The 27269-nt window shown below is 42.8% G+C and overlaps 1 protein-coding gene across 3 annotated transcripts; it reads left to right on the plus strand.

Moving 5' to 3' along the window:
• The first annotated feature begins 999 nt into the window (after positions 1-999).
• On the plus strand, positions 1000-26900 carry LOC110497972 (centrosomal protein of 170 kDa protein B). 3 transcript variants are annotated; one of them, XM_036954919.2, is made up of 19 exons: positions 1000-1367; positions 2490-2627; positions 3762-3851; positions 5094-5172; positions 5603-5661; positions 5761-5911; positions 13300-13413; positions 14398-14694; positions 14783-15846; positions 16121-16270; positions 16782-16899; positions 16991-18715; positions 19643-19868; positions 20062-20197; positions 21890-22027; positions 22185-22273; positions 22592-22685; positions 22794-22845; positions 22994-26900. In XM_036954919.2, the coding sequence occupies exons 2-19, from the start codon at positions 2523-2525 to the stop codon at positions 23230-23232; spliced, it is 4926 nt and encodes a 1641-aa protein (XP_036810814.2). In that variant the 5' UTR covers positions 1000-1367; positions 2490-2522; the 3' UTR covers positions 23233-26900. The 3 variants fall into 3 exon arrangements, with proteins under 3 accessions (XP_036810814.2, XP_036810810.2, XP_036810812.2); XM_036954915.2 differs by having other exon boundaries at positions 1121-1367; positions 14203-14694; XM_036954917.2 differs by having other exon boundaries at positions 1121-1367; positions 14203-14694; positions 19748-19868.
• The last annotated feature ends 369 nt before the right edge of the window (positions 26901-27269 follow it).

Here is a 27269-nt window from a genome sequence, read left to right on the forward strand (position 1 = left end):
AACTTTTAAGGCACACCTGTTAATTGAAATGCATTCCAGGTGACTACCTCATGAAGATGGTTGAAAGAATGCGAATAGTGTGCAAAGCTGTCATCAAGGCAAATGGTGGCTATTTGAATAATCTCAAATATTAAATATATTTTGATTTGTTTAACACTTTTTTTGGTTACTACATGATTCCATATGTGCTCTTTCATAGTTTTAATGTCTTCACTATTATTCTACAATTTATAAACTATTAAAAAATAAAGAAAAACCCTTGAATGAGTAGGTGTTCTAAAACTTTTGACCGGTAGTGTATATTAGTGTATTTTACCTAACCACCCCAGTAAAACTAATCACGTCCGAATAGGGCTTTTGGGTTTGGGAAAAGTTTGGTGTCTCATTGTGAATTTGTCTGGGAACAGATGTGCTTAAACCAACTCTTATTATTATGCCATGTTCTCAGCCCAATCAGTAAGTAGTTATGTTGTATTTACCTGCATGTAGGCCATGGGAAAGTAAATGTAGTGATCTGTTTACTACCGTATGTTAAAGTAGTTGCAAGTGCTTGGTATCAACTGGAATTTTGAAACTGACATTTTTTATTTAGTCGTAGGTAGAGCACCATCTAGCGGATAGTAGTAGAACATCTGTGACAGGTAATTTCCAATAGGCAGTGATTGATAATTACTTACTAAAGCATCGCACGTAAACCAAAGATAACATTATTTCCAGTCTTCTGTGGACTGACAGAAAATAACTCCACACCTGTCTGATGTATGCAACATTGTATTAACCAGAAATAACACTGTCATTATAATGAAATCCACTGCATATGGTAATTTTAAAGGAATGCTGTCTCGATGTGAACGAGTTTCTACGACATTACTGACCGTTTCTGAAACATAATTTCACGAATACTGTTGTTGCAAAAGTTGTATTTACTTTATGGTTTATTAATTCAGATGTAATTACTTATACAAACAAAACCATCACTTACGGTTTGTATTATTTTCCAAACACCAAATTTTAGAGCAAAGTTAGACAATTTCCTGTATTTTATTTAGCACTGCGATTCACGTTTTTGTGTTATTATTATCTGTCATGCAGGTGTCAAAACATTTTATTTGACAATGGTACTGACTGGTCCAGCGTCACTGGAAGAAGTCGAGCCTTGTGCGCGGCAGAGAAAGTGAAGTGGAATCTCAGGGTTTGTCGGCTTGTCAAGTGAATGTTGAAGTGAGGGTGTGTTCGCCATTTACCTGGACGGCCATCAGTGCTCTTGTGACTACTTTACTAAACGAGGACACAGATACAACTGTACATTTGTATTTATTGTGTTAACGCTGGCTACTCTTCTGAAGAAAGCAGGGTCCGGATTAAAGGTATGCTTGTGAAGGGAGGGAGTCGTAAAAACGGCTTTTGTCGATTCGGGAAAACCTTTCCTATTTCCTGTATGATCATGTTTGGCCTTCAGCTAAAATAGGTAGCTAGCTAAAGTTAACTAGTTAACCACAGACAGAACGTAGCTACTGTGGTAGACCAGTCATTTACAAATGCTTTCGAATTAAGATAATTTAGTACAAGTGGAGGGTCAGTCTCACCATAAGAATGAACATGTCAACTGCTGGCTAACGTTACAGCAAGTGTTGTTACATTGGAACCTTCAGCAGCATCGTTTTCTATTACCATCACGGACATATTCTTTTAGCTTGTTTGACAACTAGACATGATGATTTGCATTCATTTTCCATATAGTTATGTGTGATGTATTGGCTAGTAAAGTGACTGGAGAGCATATAGTTAGCTTAGCTTACTACTACCACCACAGTACAAGCCATTGATCACAGATATTTCTAACATAGACCTAGTTATGCGTGTAGTTAGTTGCACCTCCAACCCAAACCAATTTTCTCTTTGAGTGGTATGGTAATATTATTGTAGCAAATAGAAATTGAGGTTGACCAAGCTGTATTTGTTCAGCGAAGATGATCAATACTGAGAATGAGTTAGTTCAGGCACCCAAACAAATCCATTGTCGAGCTTGATAAGATCCAATCATGTTTGTAGACTGTAAATTGCTGTTTGCAACATGTCTAACTAAGTGTCTTGCTCAGCTTTGTGGAAAATAAATTGGGGCATAAACATGTAGTCAGTTCCTCCTTATCCTTTTCCATGGGCCAGTATTGAAGGAATCCCAGTGTGCTGAATGCCTTTTCGTTTGGGTGTGGTGTGTGTATGCATGAGTATCACTTGATGACAATGTGACATTCCTAAGAATAATGGACTCAACTGTCAAAGCACATGATCAAATGAGTTGTGTAAATAGATCTGGAAAGACTTGATGACTTGTTGGTTGTCCAATTGGTAATCTAATCTTATAAATGGTTGCTTGGTTAGTTGTGCAGCCACCAAAATCCCATTCGGTGGATTACGATTTTAAATCACAATTACTGTGAATGTGGTGACAACAATAATCTACTTCTCTACGTGTTGTCCCCTCCCAGGATGCGAAGAAGGCTCTGAGTCGGGGTTCCAAGATGAGTGTGACGTCATGGTTCCTGGTCAGCAGCTCAGGTACAAGACATCGGTTGCCACCAGAGATGATCTTTGTAGGCCGGGAGGAGTGCGAGCTCATGTTGCAGGTGTGTACGACATCTACAGCACCTTATGTTTACACACCAGACACCATCAATCTGTCATGTGACCCTTACACAATCAGCTGTCCATTCACCCTCTTGTGAAAGGATGTGGCATATATTAGGGTCATAACGCAAAGAAAGCAAGTTAGGTTAATGTACTAGAGATCTGGTAGGAGTTGACCTGTGTGTACATGAGAGGTGTGTATTTGTGTTTGTTACGAGTGTTTTATAAGATTAGTGCCTGCTGGGAGAATTGCCTCTGGCAACTGTTCACTGTCAAAGCAAAATGCAAGTGATGCATTCCACCCTGCTGTTTTTCAACAACAAAAAATCCTGCTTCTAGTTACTGTTTGTAATTATTTGGGAGTTTCTCTCTGTGTACTTCTCAGTCTGGCTTTATCTCTTTATTTAAGCCACTGGAAAAAAATAATGCTTCCTCAGTCTGTTTGTTCAAAATGTCCTTCCCACCACATCTGCTTGCAGAATTGAAAAGCTGCTCTTGTCCACATTCAGGCAACACTTTCAGGCATCATTGGAAATATTGCTTACTTACAGTGCATTCAGAAAGTTTTCAGGACCCTTGACTTTTTCCACATTTTGTTACGTTACAGCCTTATTTTAAAATGGATTAAGTAAAAAAGTATTTACAGTGCTGCTACTCGCTGTTAATCATCTATGCATAGTCACTTTACCCCTTCCTACATGAACAAATGACCTTGACTAACCTGTACCTCGCACATTGACTTGTTACAAGTACTCCCTGTATATAGCCTCATTGTTATTTTATATATATAATAGTTTAGTTTATTTAGTAAATATTTGATTAACTGCATTGTTGGTTAAGGGGTAGTAAGCATTACACGGTATTCGGCGCATGTGACAAATAAAATATTATTTGATTTCAACAGTGGTTAACATAAGCACCAGGCTTGCATTGGTTAATAGTGATGATTTGCAGGAATGTAAGCAAACTCAAAGGCCTATTCGTTTGGCTATGAGCACATTGTGTATCTACTGTACATGCATGTAGCCTTCATTGCAAATATTTTGTTGCGCTGCTTATAACAGTATCCAGTCTGAGGTTTGTTAGCCCATCAGTATGAGATTCTCAGCTTTGTTCTGTGTATTGTTTTACAGTCGCGCAGTGTGGACAAGCAGCATGCAGTCGTCAACTACAACCCAGCCACAGACGAGCACATGGTGAAGGACCTGGGCAGCCTGAACGGGGTGAGTCCATGTCCCCTGCTTACAAGTTGAATAAAGGATCCAGCCAGCCACAGCCCTCCCTGGAGGGTCCAGAGGCCCACTACCAGTCCCCCAGTCCTAGCACAAAAGAGCCCTCTCTCAGTGCCAGAGATGGTTGTTAGAGCAGCAATGAGCACTACATTTTCTGCTGTCCTGGTCCCTTTCTTCTGGTGTCTCTCTCCCGTCTTCTTCTGGTGTCTCTCTCTCTCTCTCGTCTTCTTCTTCTGGTGTCTCTCTCTCTCTCTCGTCTTCTTCTTCTGGTGTCTCTCTCTCTCTCTCGTCTTCTTCTTCTGGTGTCTCTCTCTCTCTCTCTCGTCTTCTTCTTCTGGTGTCTCTCTCTCTCTCTCTCGTCTTCTTCTTCTGGTGTCTCTCTCTCTCTCGTCTTCTTCTTCTGGTGTCTCTCTCTCTCTCTCGTCTTCTTCTTCTGGTGTCTCTCTCTCTCTCGTCTTCTTCTTCTGGTGTCTCTCTCTCTCTCGTCTTCTTCTTCTGGTGTCTCTCTCTCGTCTTCTTCTTCTGGTGTCTCTCTCTCTCTCTCGTCTTCTTCTTCTGGTGTCTCTCTCTCTCGTCTTCTTCTTCTGGTGTCTCTCTCTCTCTCTCGTCTTCTTCTTCTGGTGTGTCTCTCTCGCTCTCGTCTTCTCCTTCTGGTGTCTCTCACACACACACTCTCTCTCTCTTTGTACTATTGCCACTTCATTGCACTGTTATTCCACAGGAATGAGGAGAGGGAAAGACAGTATTTTTCCCTGAAGTGTGTATTGTGGCACTATCTGTTAAAACACCCCCATCTAAACAGACCAGAATATTAGATGTTACTGACATGTATCATGGTGGCTGTTTCTTATTTGTACTTTACTGTACACACACTGATAGGCTATTTACCCACGTGTCCCCTGACTGCCTTCCTGAGCCCTACTCAGCATAGATGGCCATTACATAACTGCATAATCTCATTAATGCCTTAACGTACAGGTAGGATAGCTTAACTTTCACTGGGAAAACAGCCAACTGCAAAGCATCTTAGCTTTGGCAAACCCCAGAGGCTGTGTGTGGAAGGGAAGGACCTGTTGCCAGTGTGACAACTAACTCATTTATCATCAGTATCTGTTATTAGTCCAATGGAATTGAACTAATCAGGATTGTTGTGAAAACAAACAATTCCTGTGTATACATTTTTCTGATGCTTTCAATGTAAACACATAAAAACAAACTTTATTTTCTCCCCAGACTTTTGTGAATGATCTGAGAATCCCAGACGAGACTTACATTACCCTGATGCTCTCTGATGTCATCCGCTTTGGATATGATATCCTTTTGTTTATCTGATTATGATTTTGTAATTCTCTTATTGTTTTATTGATTCTTCATTGATTAGGGATTTTCTTGATTGGATCAAACGGATGCATATTTTTTTGTTGTAATTATGTTTTGTTTTTTTACAAACAATTGGATTTCAGAAAGTTTTGTCTACACTTGCAATTTAAAACACACATTTTCTTCTTCCTCTGTGGTTGGTGAACCCAACTCTCCCAGCATGTTCATTCCTTGTGGTTTGAGTCAGGGGTTTTAGATTATGTTCAACTCTGGACTGAACATTTCTTGGACTCGTGAACCTCTGAACTGAAAAACATGAATCGTTAAATTGAGTTGAAATAACAGGGGGAAAAATTGCATGTATTATTTATTATAACACAGTGGCTCCTGTCAGAATAAACCTTCTTTAACTCTGCTTCCACATTCTCATGTGTACATCCTGGAGAGGAGTCAACACAAGGTGCCAGAGGAGGCTCTCAAAGTAAGTGAGAACTTCCACACATGTACATATCATCTATGAATATGAGTGATAGTCAGGTATAGGCTTCTTCATATCCTACTTTCCTCTTGTGTGTTTTAGCATGAGAAGTACACCAGCCAGCTGCAGATGAGTATGAAGGCACTGGAGGCCAGGAAGAAGGAGAAGGAGAGGCAGCATGCTAAGGAGAAGACCAGAGACTCATCCTGCTTCAAACAGGAGAAAGCCGAGCATAAAGCTGCCCTCGCAGCAGGTAAAAACCCTGTTTAACTCGCAACTTCAACTCTGCCCCAGTCCACCTCTTGTTGTCCTTTTCTTCTAGAGCCCACAGTATATGTGCGATCCTACATTATAGACCAGGCCTAGGCATTTTCTCTGCAAGGTCGAAAATGATAGCAATTACAATTGATGAACTTAACTGTTTGTCTTGCCACAAACAGTACCAGCAAATACCAGTCTGTTATGCCTTAGGTAAAATATTGCTGCTGATGTCAGTTTCATTATCTTATTTACGTGAGGAAGAAGAAGCCTTTTATACCAAAAAGTGTTAGAGGATCTGTAGATGCACACAGCTCTCCTTGTTAAGCGAACCCATTGTATACGATCAAGTTACCTTGTGAGGGGATCGGGTCAAAGGTTCAATCCAGTAGGGTCAGACAAGCAGCATTACTAGTGTGGAACTCTAGTTGGCAAGATGAGTGAAGTGATATTGGCCTGGCCTGTTGAGCTGGGACACACAAGGCTTATGTCTGTCTACCATGCCTCTGGACTGGGGCTCCAGACATAGGCAGTAGTGCTGAACCTACTCCTGGTGGTGCTAGCATGTACACTAGAAGGATTAGAAGTGTGGCTGTGTGTGTGTGTGTGTGTGTATGTGTGTGTGGCTGTGTTTTTCGTGCCAAGCGGGCACGGCTGTTAGGGGGATTGTGGATTTGCTGTCTCACACACCGCACCGTAACAGTACTTACAGGTGTCCCTCTGTCCTCAGCTCTGCTCAGGGCTACATCTTTTGGGATTGTATAGGATTTACAGTGCAGTTAAGTTCCTAAAGCACTGAGGCTTGTTCTCAGCAGGGTAATGCAGGGGTGGACCATCACTAGTGGCTTTAACTACTGACAGTCACAAGGGAATGACACAACAGACACCAGCAGTGAACACTTCCTTTAGAGGTTTACATTCAGCCTCTTCCTCTGCCTGTATGTGATGGGTTAATATAGCTGCTGACTGATTCCTTATTTCCTACTGGAGCAGCTGGACTGGTGAGGTGACCACAGTGACAGTACAGTGGCAGGGTCTGCACCCTGTTGACAGTTCAGACACTGAGGCTGTGAGCAGGATATGTCTGTTTTTCCTGCTGCCTTGCAAGGTGTGGACTGTGGAGCCTGACCTCTCCTTCTGCTTCCTGTCTGTAAAGCAGTGTGCAGGCTCTCTGAGTGTACAGTAGGCCTGGGTGTGACTAGTCTACCCTGACAGGACCTAGGGCTATTCACTCTTTCCACCATAGACGTTACAGTAACTGTCCACTGTTTTCATGTAGATGGACTTAGAAGCTCAGTTTTGGTAACTTTTTAAAATAATTTTCTACTCTAAAATGAATGAAAATAAAAGTATTCTGACACCATGTAAATGATAATTTCCACATCCAGAAATTAACCCAATAACACATTGTAATTAACAAAATGGTAAACATTTTTTTACATATTGGGCCATGTGTATATAGCCAAATCATGGTCCATATTATCAGGTAGGCTATGCCTTTAGCCCAACTGATGCAGCAAAGTGCAAATAAATAGGCTGAAGCATGGTGTTTCCTATCTGCATTTACTGTATTTGGCTAATCATTAGCCAGATCCCAAATGTGATCTTTCAATTAGTTATTATCCTATTGATCCCAGAAAACACTTAATGTCACAACCCCCCCCCCCCCCCCCCCCCCCCCCAACAATTCCCTGGTTGCCACTACTCTTGCGCAACAAAAAATATCTATCTCATCAGAAGTTAAGAGGTAGAGTGGCGTTTTACTTCAAGCTTCCCTAGAATTGACCGGTGTTCCATTTATCCCCACTCTCTGCTATGCACTCACTGCAAATTGCTGAGCAGTAACATACTTAACCATGCTGCTGCTAAAAACTCTGGGTTTAAAATGGTGCAGTTCGCATATTTAGGATAAATAAATGAAGTAGGAATGGAAAGCTGGGATGCCCCTTTTTTTAACAAAGGCCATTAACTGCTGTTTTTGCAATTACAAGAATTGTTGTCCATTGACTGCTTGTTAGAATGCATGTTTCCCTTCCTATGGCACTTGTGCCACGAGGAATATTTCTCTCATGTAGAACACACAACAAGACGACTAGGTATGTAGATAAACTATTCTACTATGGGGTTGTCTGATTTTTCTGTTCATTACTCATTTTGTTTGCAGAGGAAAAGTAAAAGTGGACTGTTCTAGCATCTTCGAAGTGCGCCTCAGCAGATATATTTTTCATGCTCCAAAATGAGTGCAGCAGAAACACTGAATCAGTTATTCCCAGGCCCTAGACCAAGCAGGGAGAGGGGCCTTCTGTTATAAATGGGATCATGTGATGCACAATCCTTCTGGGAGGAGAATGAGACTGGACACTCTAATCCTAATCTTCAACAAAGGGAGGAGATACGGTAATGAAAGTCAAATGTGAAGCTTTTCAAATAAAAACACTGGCCTGCAGAGTTTAGTGACCCATCTCTCCAGAGCAGAACATTAAGAAAAACTGCTATAACCTTCCATCTACAGTACACTGAGTGTATAAAACATTAGGAACACCTGCTCATACACAAGACAACTTTTTGGACAAGATGGGTCACATTTATGTCTGATGATAACCAAACACTGCATTCCACAGTAAGAACCTCCATACCAACAGTCAAACATGGTGGTGACGGCTTGGGGATGCTTTGCTGCCTCAGGACCTGGACGATTTGCCTTAATATAATTAACCATGAATTCTGCTCTGTATTAGAGAATTCTACAGCAGGACTTGAAACCTACAAATGTTGCTTTAGTTAAAGCAGTTCTGCATGGTAGAATGGGCCAAAATTAATCCAGAGCGATGTGAGAGACTGATCAACAACTACAGGAAGCATTTGGTTGCAGTCAGTGGAGCTAAAGGTGGCACAACCAGTTATTGAGTATAAGGGGGCAATTACTTTTTTCACACAAGGGAACTGGGTGTTGGAAAACTTTTTAAATACAATATGTAATATTTTTTATTTATTTGTAAACTCAAGTTCCCTTTATCTAATATTAAGTATAACATTCAGTATCAAAAATTGAGAAAATCAGAAAGGAGGGAAATATTTTTTCACAGCACTGTACAGACATACATAATCATGATTTATCCATATTGTTTTTATCCATCTGACCAGTAAGAGCATTAGGGCAGATTTCTTGTCACCTTCATGGCTGTGATGACGTTTAACAGCTGTCTGGCCAGCCCGGGATGCTAGCCTATGTGGCATAAATCAGATTATCCACATGCCTGGTGTCTGTGTGAAAACTAAAGCGCTCCATTGGGGCTCACACACTGGCCTAAATAAACCAAAGCACTACAACTCCAAAGTGATGTTTCCCAGAACACACAATAAGACATCAACAGAGAGAGGGAGAAACAGAAAGGCACGTCTAGGGCTGTTGTTGTGGCTGTATTACCGTCATACCGGCGGCCACGAGTCATGAAGGCAGTCAAATTTCACATGACAGTTTAGTCATGGTAATTAGGCTTCTCCAAGCTCTGATTCTGCTGCTGGTCATTAGTAGCCTACCAAACTTGCTAACTGCTTGGTACTCAGCACTCTATTGTCCCTCTAATCACTCTGACATCAACCCAAATGTAATCTGAAATCTAATCAAACACTTCATGAGACCCCATGAGCTCATATTGCACATTTCTATAGGCTATGTAATTGTGGGAGAAAACAGCGTAATGGCTGCTAATAAAAAAATGAGGATCTCATCAGCTTTCTATAGGCTAGGCCTGCAATATTTATTTCTCAACTTTCCTAATATTAAGCACATTGCGTTTTGTTACTAAAGCACCTTATACCACCCACCACTGCGACCTGTATGCTCTAGTCGGCTGGCCCTCGCTACATATTCGTCGCCAGACCCACTGGCTCCAGGTCATCTACAAGTCCATGCTAGGTAAAGCTCCGCCTTATCTCAGTTCACTGGTCACGATGGCAACACCCACCCGTAGCAAGCGCTCCAGCAGGTGTATCTCACTGATCATTCCTAAAGCCAACACCTCATTTGGCTGCCTTTCGTTCCAGTTCTCTGCTGCCTGTGACTGGAACGAATTGCAAAAATCGCTGAAGTTGGAGACTTTTATCTCCCTCACCAACTTCAAACATCTGCTATCTGAGCAGCTAACCGATCGCTACAGCTGTACATAGTCTATCGGTAAATAGCCCACCCAATTTTACCTACCTCATCCCCATACTGTTTTTATTTATTTACTTTTCTGCTCTTTTGCACACCAATATCTCCTGTACATGACCATCTGATCATTTATCACTCCAGTGTTAATCTGCTAAATTGTAACTATTCGCCTACCTCCTCATGCCTTTTGCACACAATGTATATAAACTCTATTTGTTTTCTACTGTGTTATTGACTTGTTAAGTGTTTACTCCATGTGTAACTCTGTGTTGTCTGTTCACACTGCTATGCTTTATCTTGGCCAGGTCGCAGTTGCAAATGAGAACTTGTTCTCAACTAGCCTACCTGGTTAAATAAAGGTGAAATAAAAAAATAAAAAAATATTTACAACAGGAGTATAGCCTACCTGGCTGGCAGGAAAATAAACCACTGGGAAAAGCTTCCTCCATTCAGTGAAATAGTGCCTTTTTTTCCCCTAAACCTTTTCTCATAGTCGCACAGCTCTTGTAGCCTAGCCCATAGGCCTATATGTTTAATGATTTTTGTATCACAACTAAAGTGGTCAAATAACTTCTTAATTAAGCACATTAATCCGCTTTACAAGAGGTGTAGAGCCTAACTGGCATATATAAATAAATATATATAAATAAATATATATAAATGAATAATATGTGAGTTTCAAGTTTGGGGAAGTTCATTTTCATATAATAAAAGCCTTACATGCATAATTGCATTTGTGGTCACTTTTGATAATGGTGTGTTCCGTTAATGGAACATTCCCGCTTATAGCCTACTACCATGTGCGCATTGCTGCGCTTATAGTGTGAAGAAATAGCCTAATAGTTTATCGACATTTTATGCTAAGCGCTCTGATCTGTTGGGTCAGCTACACTGCATAATTTTTTATTTTTTTTTGATGCTAGTGGTTGTATTAATTTTGGATCTCCCACAACTGTTCCAGACTACTATGGGGGATAGTAGATTGACATAGGCTACTGCTTTTGCTGTTCTTTAGGCCTACTCATCTTGTTGACAGACGACAAAAAGTAAATGTGGACAATTCTTCCATTATCTTCAATATGCACCTCAGAATTGGATAAGGACGTGCGCAGTTGCGTCCCCGACGTGTCGGTCTTCACTTGTAGCCTGTGAGAAAAACGCGATCACGTGACAGAGAGCTGTGTGAGTGAGACACGCTTTGGATTGCGCAGCACACTTGGGCATGGCTTTTTTTTAGGGTGCATTACGGCCACCACGAAATTCGAGGCATTATCAAGTGCTTGTCAAATTGTGAATGAGAGACTACTGGAGTGTGTAGTCTGTGCAAAAAAAACTAAGCAGAGCTCATGCCTTTTCAAGCAACTTTTTTTTTTTCAAATCATTGTTAGTCTCATCATGCAGCATTACAATGTATTAAAAAGCAAAACATATAGCCCAACGTTTGTAGAACAACTAAAGTTACATTAATTACTCTAAATTAAGCATAGAGTACCTATTTCTTTGTTAACCGCTCAACACAGAATAGCTAGCTGCATGTGCGCACTCCCTGAATTCGCTTGGAGAAAATATATTTTATTCAGCTTTGTTCAATTGTATTCTTCATACTATAAAATAATGCCATGGAATTATAATCAAATCTTGTCTGCTAAATGAACTAGTGTAGCCCACAGCCATTTGGCATAGCCACATCAGGACCTAACATAAGGACAACTCAGAGTATGCTATTCTTTTCTTCAGAAATAGACTACATTTTCTTCATATCATGCTTCTTTAGTTCTGTCTAAAATAAATAATGGATTTATTGTGAAGATGTAGGCTATATTACATGGATTTATTAGACTTTTAATTGGCTTGTAGGCTATTTGAGGAAGCCAGGAGATGCTAAATCTGTTTGTTAATTAACGGTCAATTACCGTGAGACCGACCGTTATTTGCTTCACAATCACCAGCTGACCAAATTTTGTGACCGCCACAGCCCTAGGTACCCTACCACACACTTTTTTTTGTGGGGGGAGTGACTTAACATTTTTTGATTAAACATATTTTTGTTGCGCAATAGTAGTGGCAACCAGGGAAGTGTTGTGAGAAATTGTGACATTAAGTGGTTTCTGTGAGAAGTACAGGCACGTGTTACCCTAACAGTTAGGCCTACAGTACATTATATTCACTGTTTATGCATGTTTTTTTGTGGCATAAAATTAATCAATAGGATAATAACTAATTAAACGATCACATATGGGATCTGGCTAATGATTAGCCAAATACAGTAAATGCAGATAGGAAACACCATGCTTCAGCCTATTTATTTGCACTTTGCTACATCATTTGGGCTACAGGCATAGCCTACCTGATAATATGGACCATGCATAGGTTATTTACTTGGCCCAATATGTAAAAATAATTAAACATATATAATTTTACCATTTTACCGTTGTGTTATTGGGCTCATTTACCGTTGTGTTATTGGGCTCATTTACCGTTGTGTTATTGGGCTCATTTACCGTTGTGTTATTGGGCTCATTTACCGTTGTGTTATTGGGCTCATTTTCCGTTGTGTTATTGGGCTCATTTTCCGTTGTGTTATTGGGCTCATTTACCGTTGTGTTATTGGGCTCATTTACCATTTGTGTTATTGGGCTCAGGTAGAAATTATATTTAAAATGGTGTCGACATACTTTTATTTCCATTCATTTTGTAGAATAATGTCCTTTTTTAAAAAGCCACTAGAACTGAGCTTCTCAGTCCTTCTACATAAAAGTTATAGGAGGGACACACCCCCCCCACCCCCCGCCAGCGCTACACGTTTTTCCAGATGACACGCTGAGCGCGTTCTTATCAAAGTTAGAAACATTTTCGTGGGACAAAATGCATTATATTATTCCTAATGTTTTCTACTGTGACTGTTTTTGCCTGTGACTGTTTTTGCCTGTGACTGTTTTTGCCTGTGACTGTTTTTGCCTGTGACTGTTTTTGCCTGTGACTGTTTTTGCCTGTGACTGTTTTTGCCTGTGACTGTTTTTGCCTGTGACTGTTTTTGCCTGTGACTGTTTTTGCTACGCTGTTTTGTAATGCTTTGGCATTGTACAGATGTTATGGTGTTTAGGCCTAAAGCTTTTGTGTAATCATTCTGCCATAAATAGTAGGAATAACAGATACATCATTCAGTTGGCACTATACTAATTCTGTTCTCTGATTTCTTTCACTCTCTGTGTGTGTGCTTTTGTTAGTGGCCAGCGAGACTCCAGTGTCCAGACCCACTCCTCTGTATGGGCAGCCGTTGTGGTGGGGGGAGGATGATGCTGAACACAGTGGAGGACAGCGGGCAGATGAGGACCCTGCAGGTCTGAAACAAACATTACTCTACTATTACTCTATCAATGAACTTGTTGATCAGGATATGTGAGAGTGAGTGTGTCACTTTGAAAGAGGCCTGGTATTTCAGTTTTCTTATTAGCTGTGCTGGCTCATAAAGGTTACTGCTCTTGTATTTGATTAGAGTGGCAAACATAACACTTTGTTATGGCACCACATCAGTGTTGGATGCAGTGTACTAAGAGATGAATGGTGTTTAGCTCTGGCAAGCTCTGTAGTGCCCACTGGGGACAGGGAGCGGCCAGTGTCCCACTGAGCCAAGCCAGTCCTGGACCATGTCAGGCCAGCAGCCAGCGCCTCGTGATGGATTACCCTGTAAGCCCAGGGGACGGGGTAGAGGAGGGAGGGTGACTGTCAGCCTCATGCTGCCCAGCCTGGCTGGAACAGATTACCTCTCAGCCATTCTCCTTTGGGACTCCAAGCTCCCACAGTGACATTTTTACATGTCCAGCTGGCCTGGCACCCACTGATTGGCTGATGTATCTGTTTGTTTGCTCAGTCTAGCTGCTGGAGCAATGTTGTTATTTGTGGCTTCAGTTTAAGAGTGAATACTTGGCAGAGACAGAGTTTTAAAATTCTGTTTTCCTTGAATGGTGTAGTATGCCACAGTTGTTAGTACTCCCCTGTAATATTTCATTAGAGTTGTGTCTGTGATTCCTTCCCTTACCCACCTCACATACTGCATGTCCTTTGTGCCTGCAACTTACAGTATTAATCTATATAGACCTACTGTCTTCCCACTGTGTCTGCCCTAACAGAGAATACTAAAGAGGGCTCCAGACATGAGATCAGCGGCTCCCTGTCAGACAGCCAGGCCAAGACAATCTACTCACACCACAGGGAGCCAAGCTACTTTGAGATACCCACCAAGGAGTTCCAGCAGCAGGAGCTCCATGAGGTTCCCACTAAGGACACTGACCCCCCTTCTCTCCCTGTCCCTGTTCTCCCTCCAGTCCCCACCTCCACACCCCCTGTGGTGCAGAGCCACGCCTCCTTCACCATTGAGTTTGATGAATGCACACCAAGCAAGATCAAGATCAAGGACCATGTGACAAAGTTTTCCTTCCGCCAGCAACGCAAGCTCCCGGGTAAGGAGGCGGTGACAGCGCCCACTGAGGTGATATCAGCGGAGTGCAAGGTGGCTGATTGGCTGGTCCAAAGCGACGTGAGCATGATGAGGAGGTGGTCTCGGACAGAGGACATGTTCAGCTCAAAGAGTGGCCTGCCCATCTGCAACGAGGCTTCCACAGGTGAACTCTGACCATTTATTCACTGACTCCACGGTTACTATCCTCTCTTGCTGTCTGAGAGCTAACGTGTTTCTGTTTTTATCATCAGGCCACCACCATGAGGATGGGACTCGGAGTGACTCTGAGGATCCTGTTGTAAACGGGAAACGGGCTATCCAATTAAAGCCACCGATGGGCCCTCACAAATCTCTTCCACCCCAGCTGGCCCTCCCTAGACCCTTCACCAACCCTAACTCAGAGGATCCTCAGTCTCACTCCCTTCCTCCAAGCCAGGACAAAGCAGACCCCCAGCAGGGCTTCGTCATTGAGTTCTTTGACGACAATCCACGCAAGAAGCGCTCACAGTCCTTCACCAACAACACAGGCCAGCTCGACAGCCCGGCCCTCAGGAACAAGCCGGAGAAAAGGTGCGACCCCAGCACCCCCACCCAGCAGTACACCACTCCCTTGAAGGGCCCGGGTTCTGGAGGCCCCCAGAGGGCCGGCTCCCTGAGGAGGGAGAAGATGGAGGATCGTGTCAGTAACGACATCTCCTCCTGCTCCATCCCTCCCAGGCTGTTTAGAAGTGTGGGACGCAGGTCCAAACTGGCCCAGGACTTCACGGCTGAGTTCCTGAGGGAGTCCAGACAGGAGTCTAGGCCGAGCATGAACACAACCTGGGAGAAGAATACGTCTCCTGTGTCTCCTACCACCAGCCCCCCACCAACAGTAGAGGCAACAGCACCCCACTCCCACCCCCACCAGACCACACCAAGCCCCCATCAGCCATACCTGACTCAGACTTCATCCTGTACCCAGTCTGTGCCCCTGAAAGCCCCTCTAATGCCCATGGCCCCACGCAGCCTGGAGGCCCCACGCAGCCTGGAGGCCCCACGCAGCCTGGAGGCCCCACGCAGCCTGGAGGCCCCACGCAGCCTGGAGGCCCCACGCAGCCTGGAGGCCCCACGCAGCCTGGAGGCCCCACGCAGCCTGGAGGCCCCACGCAGCCTGGAGGCCCCACGCAGCCTGGAGGCCCCACGCAGCCTGGAGGCCACAAGCCCCAAAGGCCTGGGGAACGAGGAGGATGATACCTTGAGTGAAGCAGGCACCTACACCATTGAGACAGAGGTCCAGGATAAAGAGGTGGAGGAGGCACGCTGCAAGATAGAACAGGCAAGTCCCTTTGCCTTACTCTCTGTAGTCGTCTGTCGTTCTCTGTAGTCGTCTGTCGTTCTCTGTAGTCGTCTTATCTCTCGAAGTTTGTTTAATATCACACCTTGTCATGTCATATGCTTCACCATGAGATAACCTGCCTTGTCAAGTATGCGACTATGATGCTATCTATCACAAGCCAACACGAGTGTCACATAGGAGAGCCAGTGGATGTGGCAGCCTCCAGCCCTGCAGAGACAGCGTTCACACTCACATCATGCTTTGTTCCTGACAGGTGTTTGGTGTTGTTGAGGGGCCAGAGCAGCCCGGCCAGACTGCAGCAACAGCATGTAAGCCTGTTGAGTTTCAGGACAGGGAGGAGCGTAGGGAGAGTAGCTTGGTGGATCTGATGCCAGCTCCAGGGCAGGGACAGAATCTGGTGCAGGTAACTCCCCCCCCCCCCCCTCCCCAGCTGGGCTCAGTGTGGTGACACATTTCTACAGCTAATCAGTCCATAATCAGTCTGCTGGTTCAATAAGCTATCAGCCTTGGAAACACAATTCTACTTGTTCTGATCTCATGATTCTCCATGGTTCACCTCATATCCCTCTTAGATCTTTAGTTGTCTCTGTTGGTTTCTGGGGGTGTTGGTGTGGTAGTTCTTTACTTCTGACTGGGTTTGGGTGTGTCCAACTGGTTTTCACTGGTGGTGTTTTTGGTTTCTACCTGAGGAGTGGAATGGATTGGATTTTTGCTGTCATAAAATGTCATTTTCAGATTTAAAAAATATCCCAACATCCTAAGCTGTAAATGTGTTTCTTCGCCTAATCGGTTTGTCAACCAAATATAATTTCTTGAATGTGATTGTGTTATGTTTTTCCTTCTATTTTAAGCCTGATTTCTATTTATTGACTGCTGTCAAGACATGTGAATAACTAGTGTGATCCTCCCTGCAGGTACCTGGTGGCTCTAAGTGGGTGTCTTGCTGGGCCAGCCTGGCAGACAGCTACACACACTCTGGCCCTGCCTCAGGCCTCTTTGAAATCCCCTCACAAATGGACTTGTCAGGAGGAGGTATGGGAATTTGCACAGAATTTGAAATGATAATGAGTTATAGTCCTGATTATCAACTTGATTAAAAATGTATCTTCCTGTTTCCATTCAGTTGGTGGGAGGACCGTCCATCAGGCAACGCTCAGTCGGAACATCAATAGTGTGGAACCGGAAGGCCAAAGTTCCAAAACACAGCGTATTCCTTCTCAGGCACCATCGATGGAAAATAATGAGACTCCAACTCCCAGCATTATCATCCATCAGGACACTTACTCTACCTATGATATCAAAGATAGGAGCTCCAGAGTCCTTGGACCACAGGAGGACCTCCACAACCTGTCTGTACAGGACGACCTTGACCAAGACAGCCTGAGTGATGCCAGTAAGTCAGACGACGGCTCCATCGTGGAGCAGAGGAAGATGCCCACACCAGAGAGGACAGACAAGAGTACATCTCAGAGCAGTGAAAAGGAGAGGCCCACACTCCCAGCCAAGTCTACATCATTCTACATTGGCTCTAAGGAGACTGTGTCTAAACAGGAGCGGGGATCCAGACCCAATACACCCAGGATTGAGAGAAAACCACCACCACATCCCAACACACCACAGTTCTCCACAGCCACCCTGACCAAACAACAGGGTGGACAAGAATTTCAGAAGACAGTCAAGCTCAACTCATCAGCTCCCAAGCTTAACTACCAGGGCAGAGTCAGCCCTGAGCCCAACGAGATCTCAGTGTCTCTGGTCAGGCAGGAGAGTTTCATTAAGGACCAGCCAAGTGATGCTGCCCAGGTCACCAGACTCCCACACATCTCCAGCCAGCCTGCTCTGAATGACCCTGACCCTGCTGAGGCGTTCCAGGGTGTTTGCAGCCAGGACACCCACTCCTACCTCAATGGGACCGAGGATGCTCTGGCTGCCCTGGCGGCCATGCTCCAGGCCCAGCCGCCTGATGTTGTTCCTCGCCCCATAGATAACTCTCTGTCTGGGGAGTCTGACATGGACTCAGCGAGCACTGCCAGCCTGCGCAACAACCAGACTGCCCCTAAGACTGGATCCAAGAAGCCCTTTTTCACTACTGGCCTTCAGAGGGAGAGGTCCTCTGCCAGCTCCTTCACCCAGGAGCCCAGTCGCCAGCAGTCAGCAGCCTTCGATCGCCTGTCCGAGAAGCGGCGGTCCCAGAGATTGGACAGCAGCAGGAAGCCTGAACAAGACAGGAGGCTGGGAATGAGATGCTGTGTTGTAAAACATGGCACCATGGACCTGAGTGACGACCCCCAGAGCTTCAGCTTACCCTACTGGCCTGAAACCATCTCCTCAGACCAGGACGTCTCCCGGCCCGCTGCATGCAAGAAGTACACTGTCCCCCTGCAGAAGGAGGATCCCACTAAGTCCTCCAAAGTGGCCCAGGCCATAAGCCGCTCCAGCAGCATGTCTGCCCCACGGCCCACAAGAGCTTCAATGCTTCGCCGGGCTCGCCTGGGCGAGGCATCCGATAACGAGGTTACAGAGACCGACAGAATCTCCCAGAACTCCCAGGAAGTCAGTGGGACCTCCAAGGCCTCCCAGGACAATAAGAAGCAGCTCTCCAGGCTGGACATGCTGGCTCTGCCCCGGAAGAGGACTAGCTCTTTCACCACTCCCAGTGATACAGAGTCCTCAGCACCCAGGACAGGCTTCTCCAACCGCAGCACAGAGTCTAACAGTGGCTCTGGCCTTAAGGCCTCCGTGGCCGGGCCCAGCACTAAGCCTGCGCTAGGCAGGGCCTCTGGAGCTCTAGGCAAGCTCATCACCCGCGTCCGCTCCAGCAGTGCCAAATACACCAGCAGCACAGCCAGTGAGTAACAAACACGCATATCAGTCTCCCCTTTGCCTTTAAAATGTAAGTTTATGTAGTACTGTCTTAGTAATCATTTATTACAGGTGTAAGAACCTGAAAGGTAAAACTGTCTAAATATGTCTCAGCCATTCCTGAAATATTACAGAAATGTAATGAACCATGAAAATGACTTCTTCTGGATTGGAGGCATCACAATTTAGGTCTGCGTAAAGGTGTCACGCCCTATCAATTATCTAGATGAATTGGTTCTGAGTGAGTTTGAGATAATTAGTTCAACTAACAAGTAATGAAGGTGCAAGCCTTGGTTTTATTCTTCTGGAGATTTGGCTTTAAGGGCCTCCACTAACTTCACTAATGCTGTATTGCTATTTGCAATTGATTTCAATCATTTCTACTAGAATACCTGTGGGGAAGGTGGATACCATCTGCACAATGTTCTCATAATCATTATGCAATCTTCAATCATGATAACATAACTGTCTAGAACAATGTTATGAGAATATTGTGGGTCAGATGTGGAATACCGTGCTCTATCCTTTGAGCGATAATCTGTGGTTTTAACTACACTTCACTTTCTACATTGTGTCAATATGACTATGGTCTTCAACAACATGACTTTGTGACAGTAGCCATTACTGTTGGGTTGAGTGCTCATTTCTGGGTGTGAATGTTTTTGAATCAAAGAAAATCCTAATGAATAGTTTATACAGCAAGACTTAAATCTTGCATCAGTACATTTACCATCTGAATGAGCACAAAACTACAAAACCCTTCTATATGGGTCTATGGGGTATATTTGGGTGTTTTGGGATGTGTAGGGTTTATAGTGTTTTAATGGTGTCCTTTCATGGTGTCTCTGTTTTTACCTTCTCCTCATCGTCCTAACTTTCTAAAACACCCTTCAAACCAATTCATGGCTGAAAGGCTCTAGACGACGACAGAAAGGCTCTGACTACACCTCCACCTCAGAGGAGGAATTTGACTCTAACCAGAGCACCCTTAAACACAAACGCTCACACACCCCCTCAGCTTCCCGCTCCCAGCCTCTCATCCCCCCACGCCCCAAACCCTGCTCACAAGACTCGGACCAGGAGAGTCACGAGGGAGACGCCTACCAGAACTGGTCCTCTCACAGTGCTGAGATAGCAAGGTGAATTGAGATGGCAAGGACACAGCATAAGCCAGTTAATGCTATTGCTGAGTGCTTTAATGATCTGCATGGTAATTGAAGTGGTTATTGAGTTCACAACAGTAGTGAGATCATTTGAAACTTCTTGAATTTTTCGCTCTTGGTAGATTGCCTGAGGTATCCATCCCTGTGTTGGTCTGTTCTCCCCTTCTAGACCGAGTCAGGACCTGGCTAAAGATCTATCCGTCATGGCCAGGGAGATCCATGGTGTGACTGGTGATGCTGATCCTCAGAGCTCTTCTGCAGTGGAGGCCAATACACCTGTCTCTACCATCACCGCCAGGGAGGTGGTATGTTAACCACACTGCCCAGTCACACTGATATTTTATTTAGCACACAATGCAGTATATCCTCACCTGTGTTCACTGAATCCTGTTACAATGGTTGGAGAAGACATACACAACATATCAACCAAGAGTTTTCATTATCTCCATGCTGTCGTGTCTTTGGCTATGCCAGATTAAGTGATATGACATGCTATTCTATAAAATAATTTATCCGTAATTAATATTACCTGATTGAGCTAATCATGTAAATGTAATTAACTAGAGAGTCGGGGCACCACGAAAGAATATTTATAGAGCTGTTATCTTCCGAATAAACTCTTAAAGACCTAGTAATATTTTACATCAATAGCAGTCAATATTAATCGTCACCTTAATTCAGTCTCATCTGAAAGTTGTAAATTCTTGGTTATCTGCACGAACCCTGGCTAACAAGTTGAATCAGCAATACAAAATTGGGTTTAATTATTTATTTACTAAATACCTAACTAATCACACAGAATTACACATACACATAATTAATCATAACTTGATTACAAATTACGTCATAAAGGAAAACGTCCCTAGCGGGCGGAACAGTTATGACAGCTTGTTACACAAAAGAAAAGGGGCTGGGTTTGAGTGAAAGAGCGGGAAGACTGAGGAACAAAGGGCGAAGCTGTGCTATCGTAAATACAGTATCTTATGCATTATAAATTACCACCCATTTGGAAAAGGAAAATGCAATAAATATTTACTCTGAGCTGCGCTTCAGTAGGTTGGTGGTAGACCGAGTCCTTTGAAGAATGTCTCTGGTGGTCAATTGGATACGTTGTAGTAACGTTGTTGTGTGATAGACGGAATACTCTGTCTGTTCCTTCCTAACCTTCGTTTGCAGCTGATGTTGGCTTCGTTCTGTAGTTATTATCTGAACCATTCTGACATCGGACCGTCATCCTCGGAACAGGAGGTTACATTGTCGTCAAGGCTTTATATAGGAAGGGAGAGAGGGGCGTGTTTGAATAGTTTTATAGCCCATGTCCCTTCACAGGGGCGGGCCACTGATTGAGCATAGCCCTACCCTTATGAAAACCCAAATCTCACATTTTAGAAGCTAAAATCACATTTCATCCCATCACGAATAATTTCATATTCAAACATTTAAATTGAACAACAATTCCATGTGAGTCCGATAACTCTGATGTGTAGACTTTCCACTGTAGAGTTTGTCATCCTATCATTGATGAGAATGTCTCAGATGACAACCGAACTGACATAATATTCATTAAGTACCACCGCATATGTTAAATTGGTCGGGTTTACCAGAATATAGTTAATTTCCCCACACCTTCTGATGTTCCCAGAATCTCTATGTTAACCAAAGGGGTTTGCAAATGTAACATCAGTAGGGTAGAGAGAGGAAAAAGGGGGGAAGAGGTATTTATGACTGTCATAAACCTACCCCCAGGCCAACGTCATGACAATGCTGTCAGACAACACAGCCATCTCCTCAGGCTGCCAGCCTTCTCAGTTGCAGATTTATCAATGAGTTGCTCTCACATCTGTGGCCAATGCAAAACATTAATTTGACTGTCATTAATGGGGTTGTATCCATCAATTCATCTTGATTGTTGTTTCTTCCCTGTTTCCATATCAGCTACCTTATGATTGGCACATATGATAACCATCCTTAACTGTCTGACTCCTGTTGTATTGCAGTTGGTCCATCCCATCCCAGAGGCTGGTGTGAACTACCTTAGAATTCCTCCTGGATCCGCTGCAGCCAGGGATCCCGACCAAACCATTATGAATGACCAGGAATACAACTCTAAGCACAGAGGATGGAACCAGGAAGTGGTTAGACCATGCTATTATTTATCATACCACTTCAAGCCATTTTGAGAATGTTGAACATTATAAATAGATTCTGTCTTTTTTTTATAAGTTGCTGTTCAGCCTTGTTTTTGTGAAATTGAGAGTTGACTGATTGTTTTTGTCTGCGATCTCTCTCCAGGTTGTTGTGGATGATCTGATGTTGAATCCAGTGTCCCAGATCTCTCTGGCTATTCGAGAAAACACAGAGCAGCTAGCTGAGAAAATAAAGTATGAATTTATACAAAGACATGAAGTATGTTCAAAAGTTCACAATACCTTTTCTGTCCATTCTCCTCACATCTCATACCAGAACCAGATGATACGTTTTATTAGTCCTCTGATATGTAGTAATCTCGTTAGCTCTGCGTGACTTTCTGAGTGAGCTCAGCCACTTAGCATGGCTAATGGACTCAGACTGAGTGAACTGTGCTGTGATGGGCAGATATTAGTATCTGTATATAGTATTCTAAATATTCAGTATAGGAATTCCTCATTTGATATGTGGTTGTTCTGTCTGTAAACTAGAGTGTGTTTTTGTGCTTGCAGGGTACTATTCCACAACAAAACTGACGTTTGGGGGGAGATTGAATCAAAGCTCAATACTGAAAATGACATCCCTGTCCTGAAAGGCTCAAACAAGGTTGGCATTTCCTCAAGTTTCTCCAGTTAGTTTATAGTTATTTGTGATGATTTGCTGTATAATGTTTATTTCCATCAGCAGTGTGTAACATGCCTATTTGTATTTCAGGAAATCACAGCTATTCTGAAAGAGCTCAGAAGAGTTCAGAGACAACTTGAAGGTAAGTGCACATTCATCACAAAAATCGAGTAAAACCTCCATGTAAACAAGCATCACTTAAAATGTTTTTTTGCTTTTTGTTAAATTATTTTTTCCCCCTCAGCTTTTTAGTTGTTGATTTATGCCTGATTTTTCTGTTCTCTCCACAGTCATCAACACTATCATTGAGCCCAGTGGAAATCTTGAGCCAGCCAAAGCCTCCACTCCTAGTGCCGCCTCCACTCCTAGTGCCCCCTCCTCAGCCGGGTTGAAGCCATCCAGGGCCCCTTCGAGATACTGGAGAACCTCGGGTTCCCAGCGGGGTGGGGTTCCCTCTTCCAGCTCCAGGCCCAGTGAGAGTGTCAGGAGATCAGTTGTGGCCTCTGAGGCAGAGAGCTACGTGGTCTGAGGTTTTGGAGCACAGTGCCTCCCCTTCACTGCTGCACCACAATTCCAGGTGTTGAGAGAGTGGATTAGAGGGGGAAATAGGCACTGCTAGAGAGAACTGTGGCCCCACCGCACAAAGACACTACTGTACTGTGTGTGCACTACTAGACAACTGCAATGCGCACTGAACTGCCATGGTGTGAGAAAGGGGTTGTACGAGACACAAAGCCATGCAGTGGTTAGTTCAGTGGAGGGAAAATCCCTTTAAAGGCCCATTGCAACTGTTTTTATATCAATAAAAAAACTATTCTGGATAACATATAAGAACCTTACTGTAATAGATATATATTCAAATTGACAAAAATAACTTTTTACACAAACTATTTCTCAAGCAAGAATTTTGCTAGGACTGTCTGAGTGGAGAAGAAAAACTGAAAACTAGCTGTTCTTGGCAGAGGTTTGGAACTCTTTGTAATTGTTATTGGTCTATTAACCAATTTACCGCATGGTGATGTCACCATGGAAAGCCGAAATGTCCGCACATGCACACCTGCTGATTAGAAGGACCTGTCTAGATTGTATTTTCAACCAGCAACTCCAGGATCAGTGTTAGTTTCATCAGCTGTTGAACAATATGATACAAAACACACAAACAGAATTTTGACTACACTGGGCCTTTAAGACGAGGTCATTATTCTGCCATATACCCTTGTTGATCTCACGCTCAGAAAACTTAAGCATACTTGCATTTGATTGATTGATTTCTATAATTGTATTAATTGGGGAAATTTTGCCGCAATCAGCTTAGAGCACAGTATATTTAAAAACAGCTTGAGTATATTTTATTTAAGGAAGTATATATTACTAAAGTAATTAACTAATACAATTAAAGCATATTTTGACTTTGCTTGATTTAAATGTATAAGTAAAGAATTTATATTCTCCAGGATTCCTTGATAGGTTTATTCAAGACTTCATCACTGCTTTCTTTGAATACTCACTTTCTTTTGACCACTTTCTCCCTCTATGGACCAGACCTATTGAAGAATGGCTAAAGTATTTCATTGTAATGATTTATATATTATTAAAGAGTTTATACATTTGCACTTGGACACTTGCTTTTGCGCAAATAGAATGTTATTTTTCTGGTCTCTTAAACGACATTAAGGCATTTTTTAAATGAAATGTAAGAATGGCTCTAGGAGTCATTGCTTTACAAGGTATCTCATGTTGCCAGTAGAAACTTTTGCGTATGTATTCTCTAGAGTCAAAGGTAGACATCAGGTCTGCTTCCTCATGCACTATCTGACACTATAGATTTCCTTGTTCTCAGAACTGAAAGTCTGTGTGGAATGTATGGTTGGGTGGGCAGGGCTGGGGGGCTTAGTGCTGGGGTAGAACGTTAGTTTTAATCACCTAGCAACAGCCAACTGCTGTATCTGCGTAGTTCAGCCCAGAGATTTTAGGCTTTGAAACAGAATAAAACGAAGGACTCATTCAGGACTTCTACCAGCTAGCGCCATTTGGAAAGTGTTTTTGTATTGCTGATAGGTTTGATTGTCATAACTGGTCAGTTGATTGCACAGCTTTCAATAATGTGGTCAGACATACAGTGAGCTCTAAAAGTATTGGGACAGTGACACATTTGTTGTTTTGGCTCTGTACTCCAGCACTTTGGTTTTGACATGATATAATGACTATGAGGTTAAAGTGCACACAACTTTAATTTGAGGGTATTTTCATCCATATCGAGTAAACCATTTAGAAATTACAGCACTTTGTACATAGTCACCCCATTTTAGGGGACCAAAAGTGTTGGGACAAATTCACTTGTGTATTAAAGTTGTCAAGTTTAGTGTTTGGTCCCGTATTCCTCGCACGCAATGGCAATGATTATATCAAGCTTGTGAATCTACAAAGTTGTTGGATGCATTTGCTGCTTGTTTTGGTTGTGTTTCAGCTTATTTTGTGCCCAATATAATGAATTGTCATTTTGGAGGTACTTTAAGAACATAGTGTTTCCAAACACTTCTACATTAAATGTGGATGATACCATGATTACTGATAATCCTGAATGAATTGTGAATAATGATGAGTGGGAAAGTTACAGATGCACAAATCATACCTACCCCAAAATGCTAACCTCCCCTGATATTGTAATGGTGAGAGGTTAGTGTGTCTTGGGGTATGATATTATCATGGTAGCATCCACATTTTAATATAGAAGTGTTTAGAAACATTCTATTGTTATTTACAATAAAAGTGACTATATAAAATTAAACCGTACATTATTTATCATTCATTTCTATTGGGCACAAAATAATCTGAAACGCAGCCAAAATAAACAGCAAATGGTTTTGGTCCCCTAAAATGGGAGGACTATGTACAAAAAGTGCTGTAATTTCTAAATGGTTCACCTGATATGAACAAAAATACATTCAACTTAAAGTAGTCAGTCTGCACTTTAACCTCATAGTCATTGTATCATTTTTAAATCCAAAGTGCTGGAATACAGAGCCGAAACAACAACAAAAAGTGTCACTGTCCCAATACTATTGAAGCTCACTGTATCTCAGGGCAGTGTACTTTCTGTCCCCTTCTTGATTCCCCTTTCTTGGTTGAAATTGTCATCTGTGGCTTCAATTTTGCCAAAGAATACCAATGATACTTGTCTTGTAGAAGTTATTATTATTAACACTTTACTGACTTAAATGCCCTCTGACAGTTTTCAGTGTCGCTTTCTAGAGATATTTTCTCCAGTCTCATTGCTGTACACTCCTTCATTCCATCAATAAGCACACCACACTACATGAACTCCTGTGGTGTTGATGCCAGTTTTAAAGGACTGTATCAGGTGTCAACAGCAAGATGCACTTGCTGTTTCTTGTTTTGTTCTAATCATTCCTCATAATTGTGAGCAGAAATGTTGTGCAATTATACATTAAATCAAAATGTCATGATATATGTACATATCTAAGACTTGATCTAGAGATGACCACACCATCTTGTATTTTGCACTAGTGTAGTACCATCGGGCCCCTTTAATCTTATGCTGAGAAGCTACACATTAAGCCACCTTTTTTTACTAAGGGGGATGCTCTCATTCTGTTAGATTGTATAAATGATATCCTATCCGGAAGGAAAGGAGACTGAAAATGCAATAAAATAAAGGGGCTACAGTCCACAAGTGCTTGTCCTTTTCCCAACAGTTTGTGTAGCTGTATATGAAATTGTAAAAGGAATTTCCCTCGGTGCCACAAAGCCTTTTGGGATATATGGTTTCATACCACAAAGTACAGTTCTTGTTTACACCCATGGGCTCAGTTAAATCGGTATCTGAGCTTTTGATTGCTACGACACGAAGTGCTGCTGCCATTCTGCTTTGTGGAAGTTTTATTACATTTCTCCATCAAAAGCTCCAGTTAAACACTTTAATTGAGAAATATCTTGATGTCATATGTGAGTCAAATGTTGTATACCTAGCTCATATCCCTTTAAAGTCATCAGTCACCATGGTTTGTTTTTTGGGTTGTTTGGCTCTTGCACCCTAAAAGTAATGTTAAGTTCCACATCCTTCAGCATCTGTTATTTATGATGTTTTCCAGAATGAATTTATTGGAAAGGTTATACATTTTTGTGCAAAGTTTAGAGAATGTGATAACATGTTGTAATAAAGAGATTTGTAATCAATTATGTTGTACTGTCATCTTCATTATTTTTATTCCTGTAACGGTTTTCTGTATGAGAAGGAGAGTCGGACCAAAATGCGGCGTGTCTATTGCAATCCATGTTTAATGAAGTAACACACTAAACACAAACACTACCAAAACAATAAACTTAACGAAAACCGAAACAGCCTATACTTGTGTAACCTAACACAGAATAATGACATAAGGACACTAAGGACAATCACCCACGACAAACTCAAAGAATATGGCTGCCTAAATATGGTTCCCAATCAGAGACAACGATAAACACCTGCCTCTGATTGAGAACCACTTCAGACAGCCATAGACTTAGCTAGAACACCCCACTAGCTACAATCCCCATACATACACA

Source organism: Oncorhynchus mykiss, chromosome 19 (genome assembly GCF_057628025.1).
Source record: "Oncorhynchus mykiss isolate SJ-2025 chromosome 19, ASM5762802v1, whole genome shotgun sequence".
Lineage (NCBI taxonomy): Eukaryota > Metazoa > Chordata > Actinopteri > Salmoniformes > Salmonidae > Oncorhynchus > Oncorhynchus mykiss.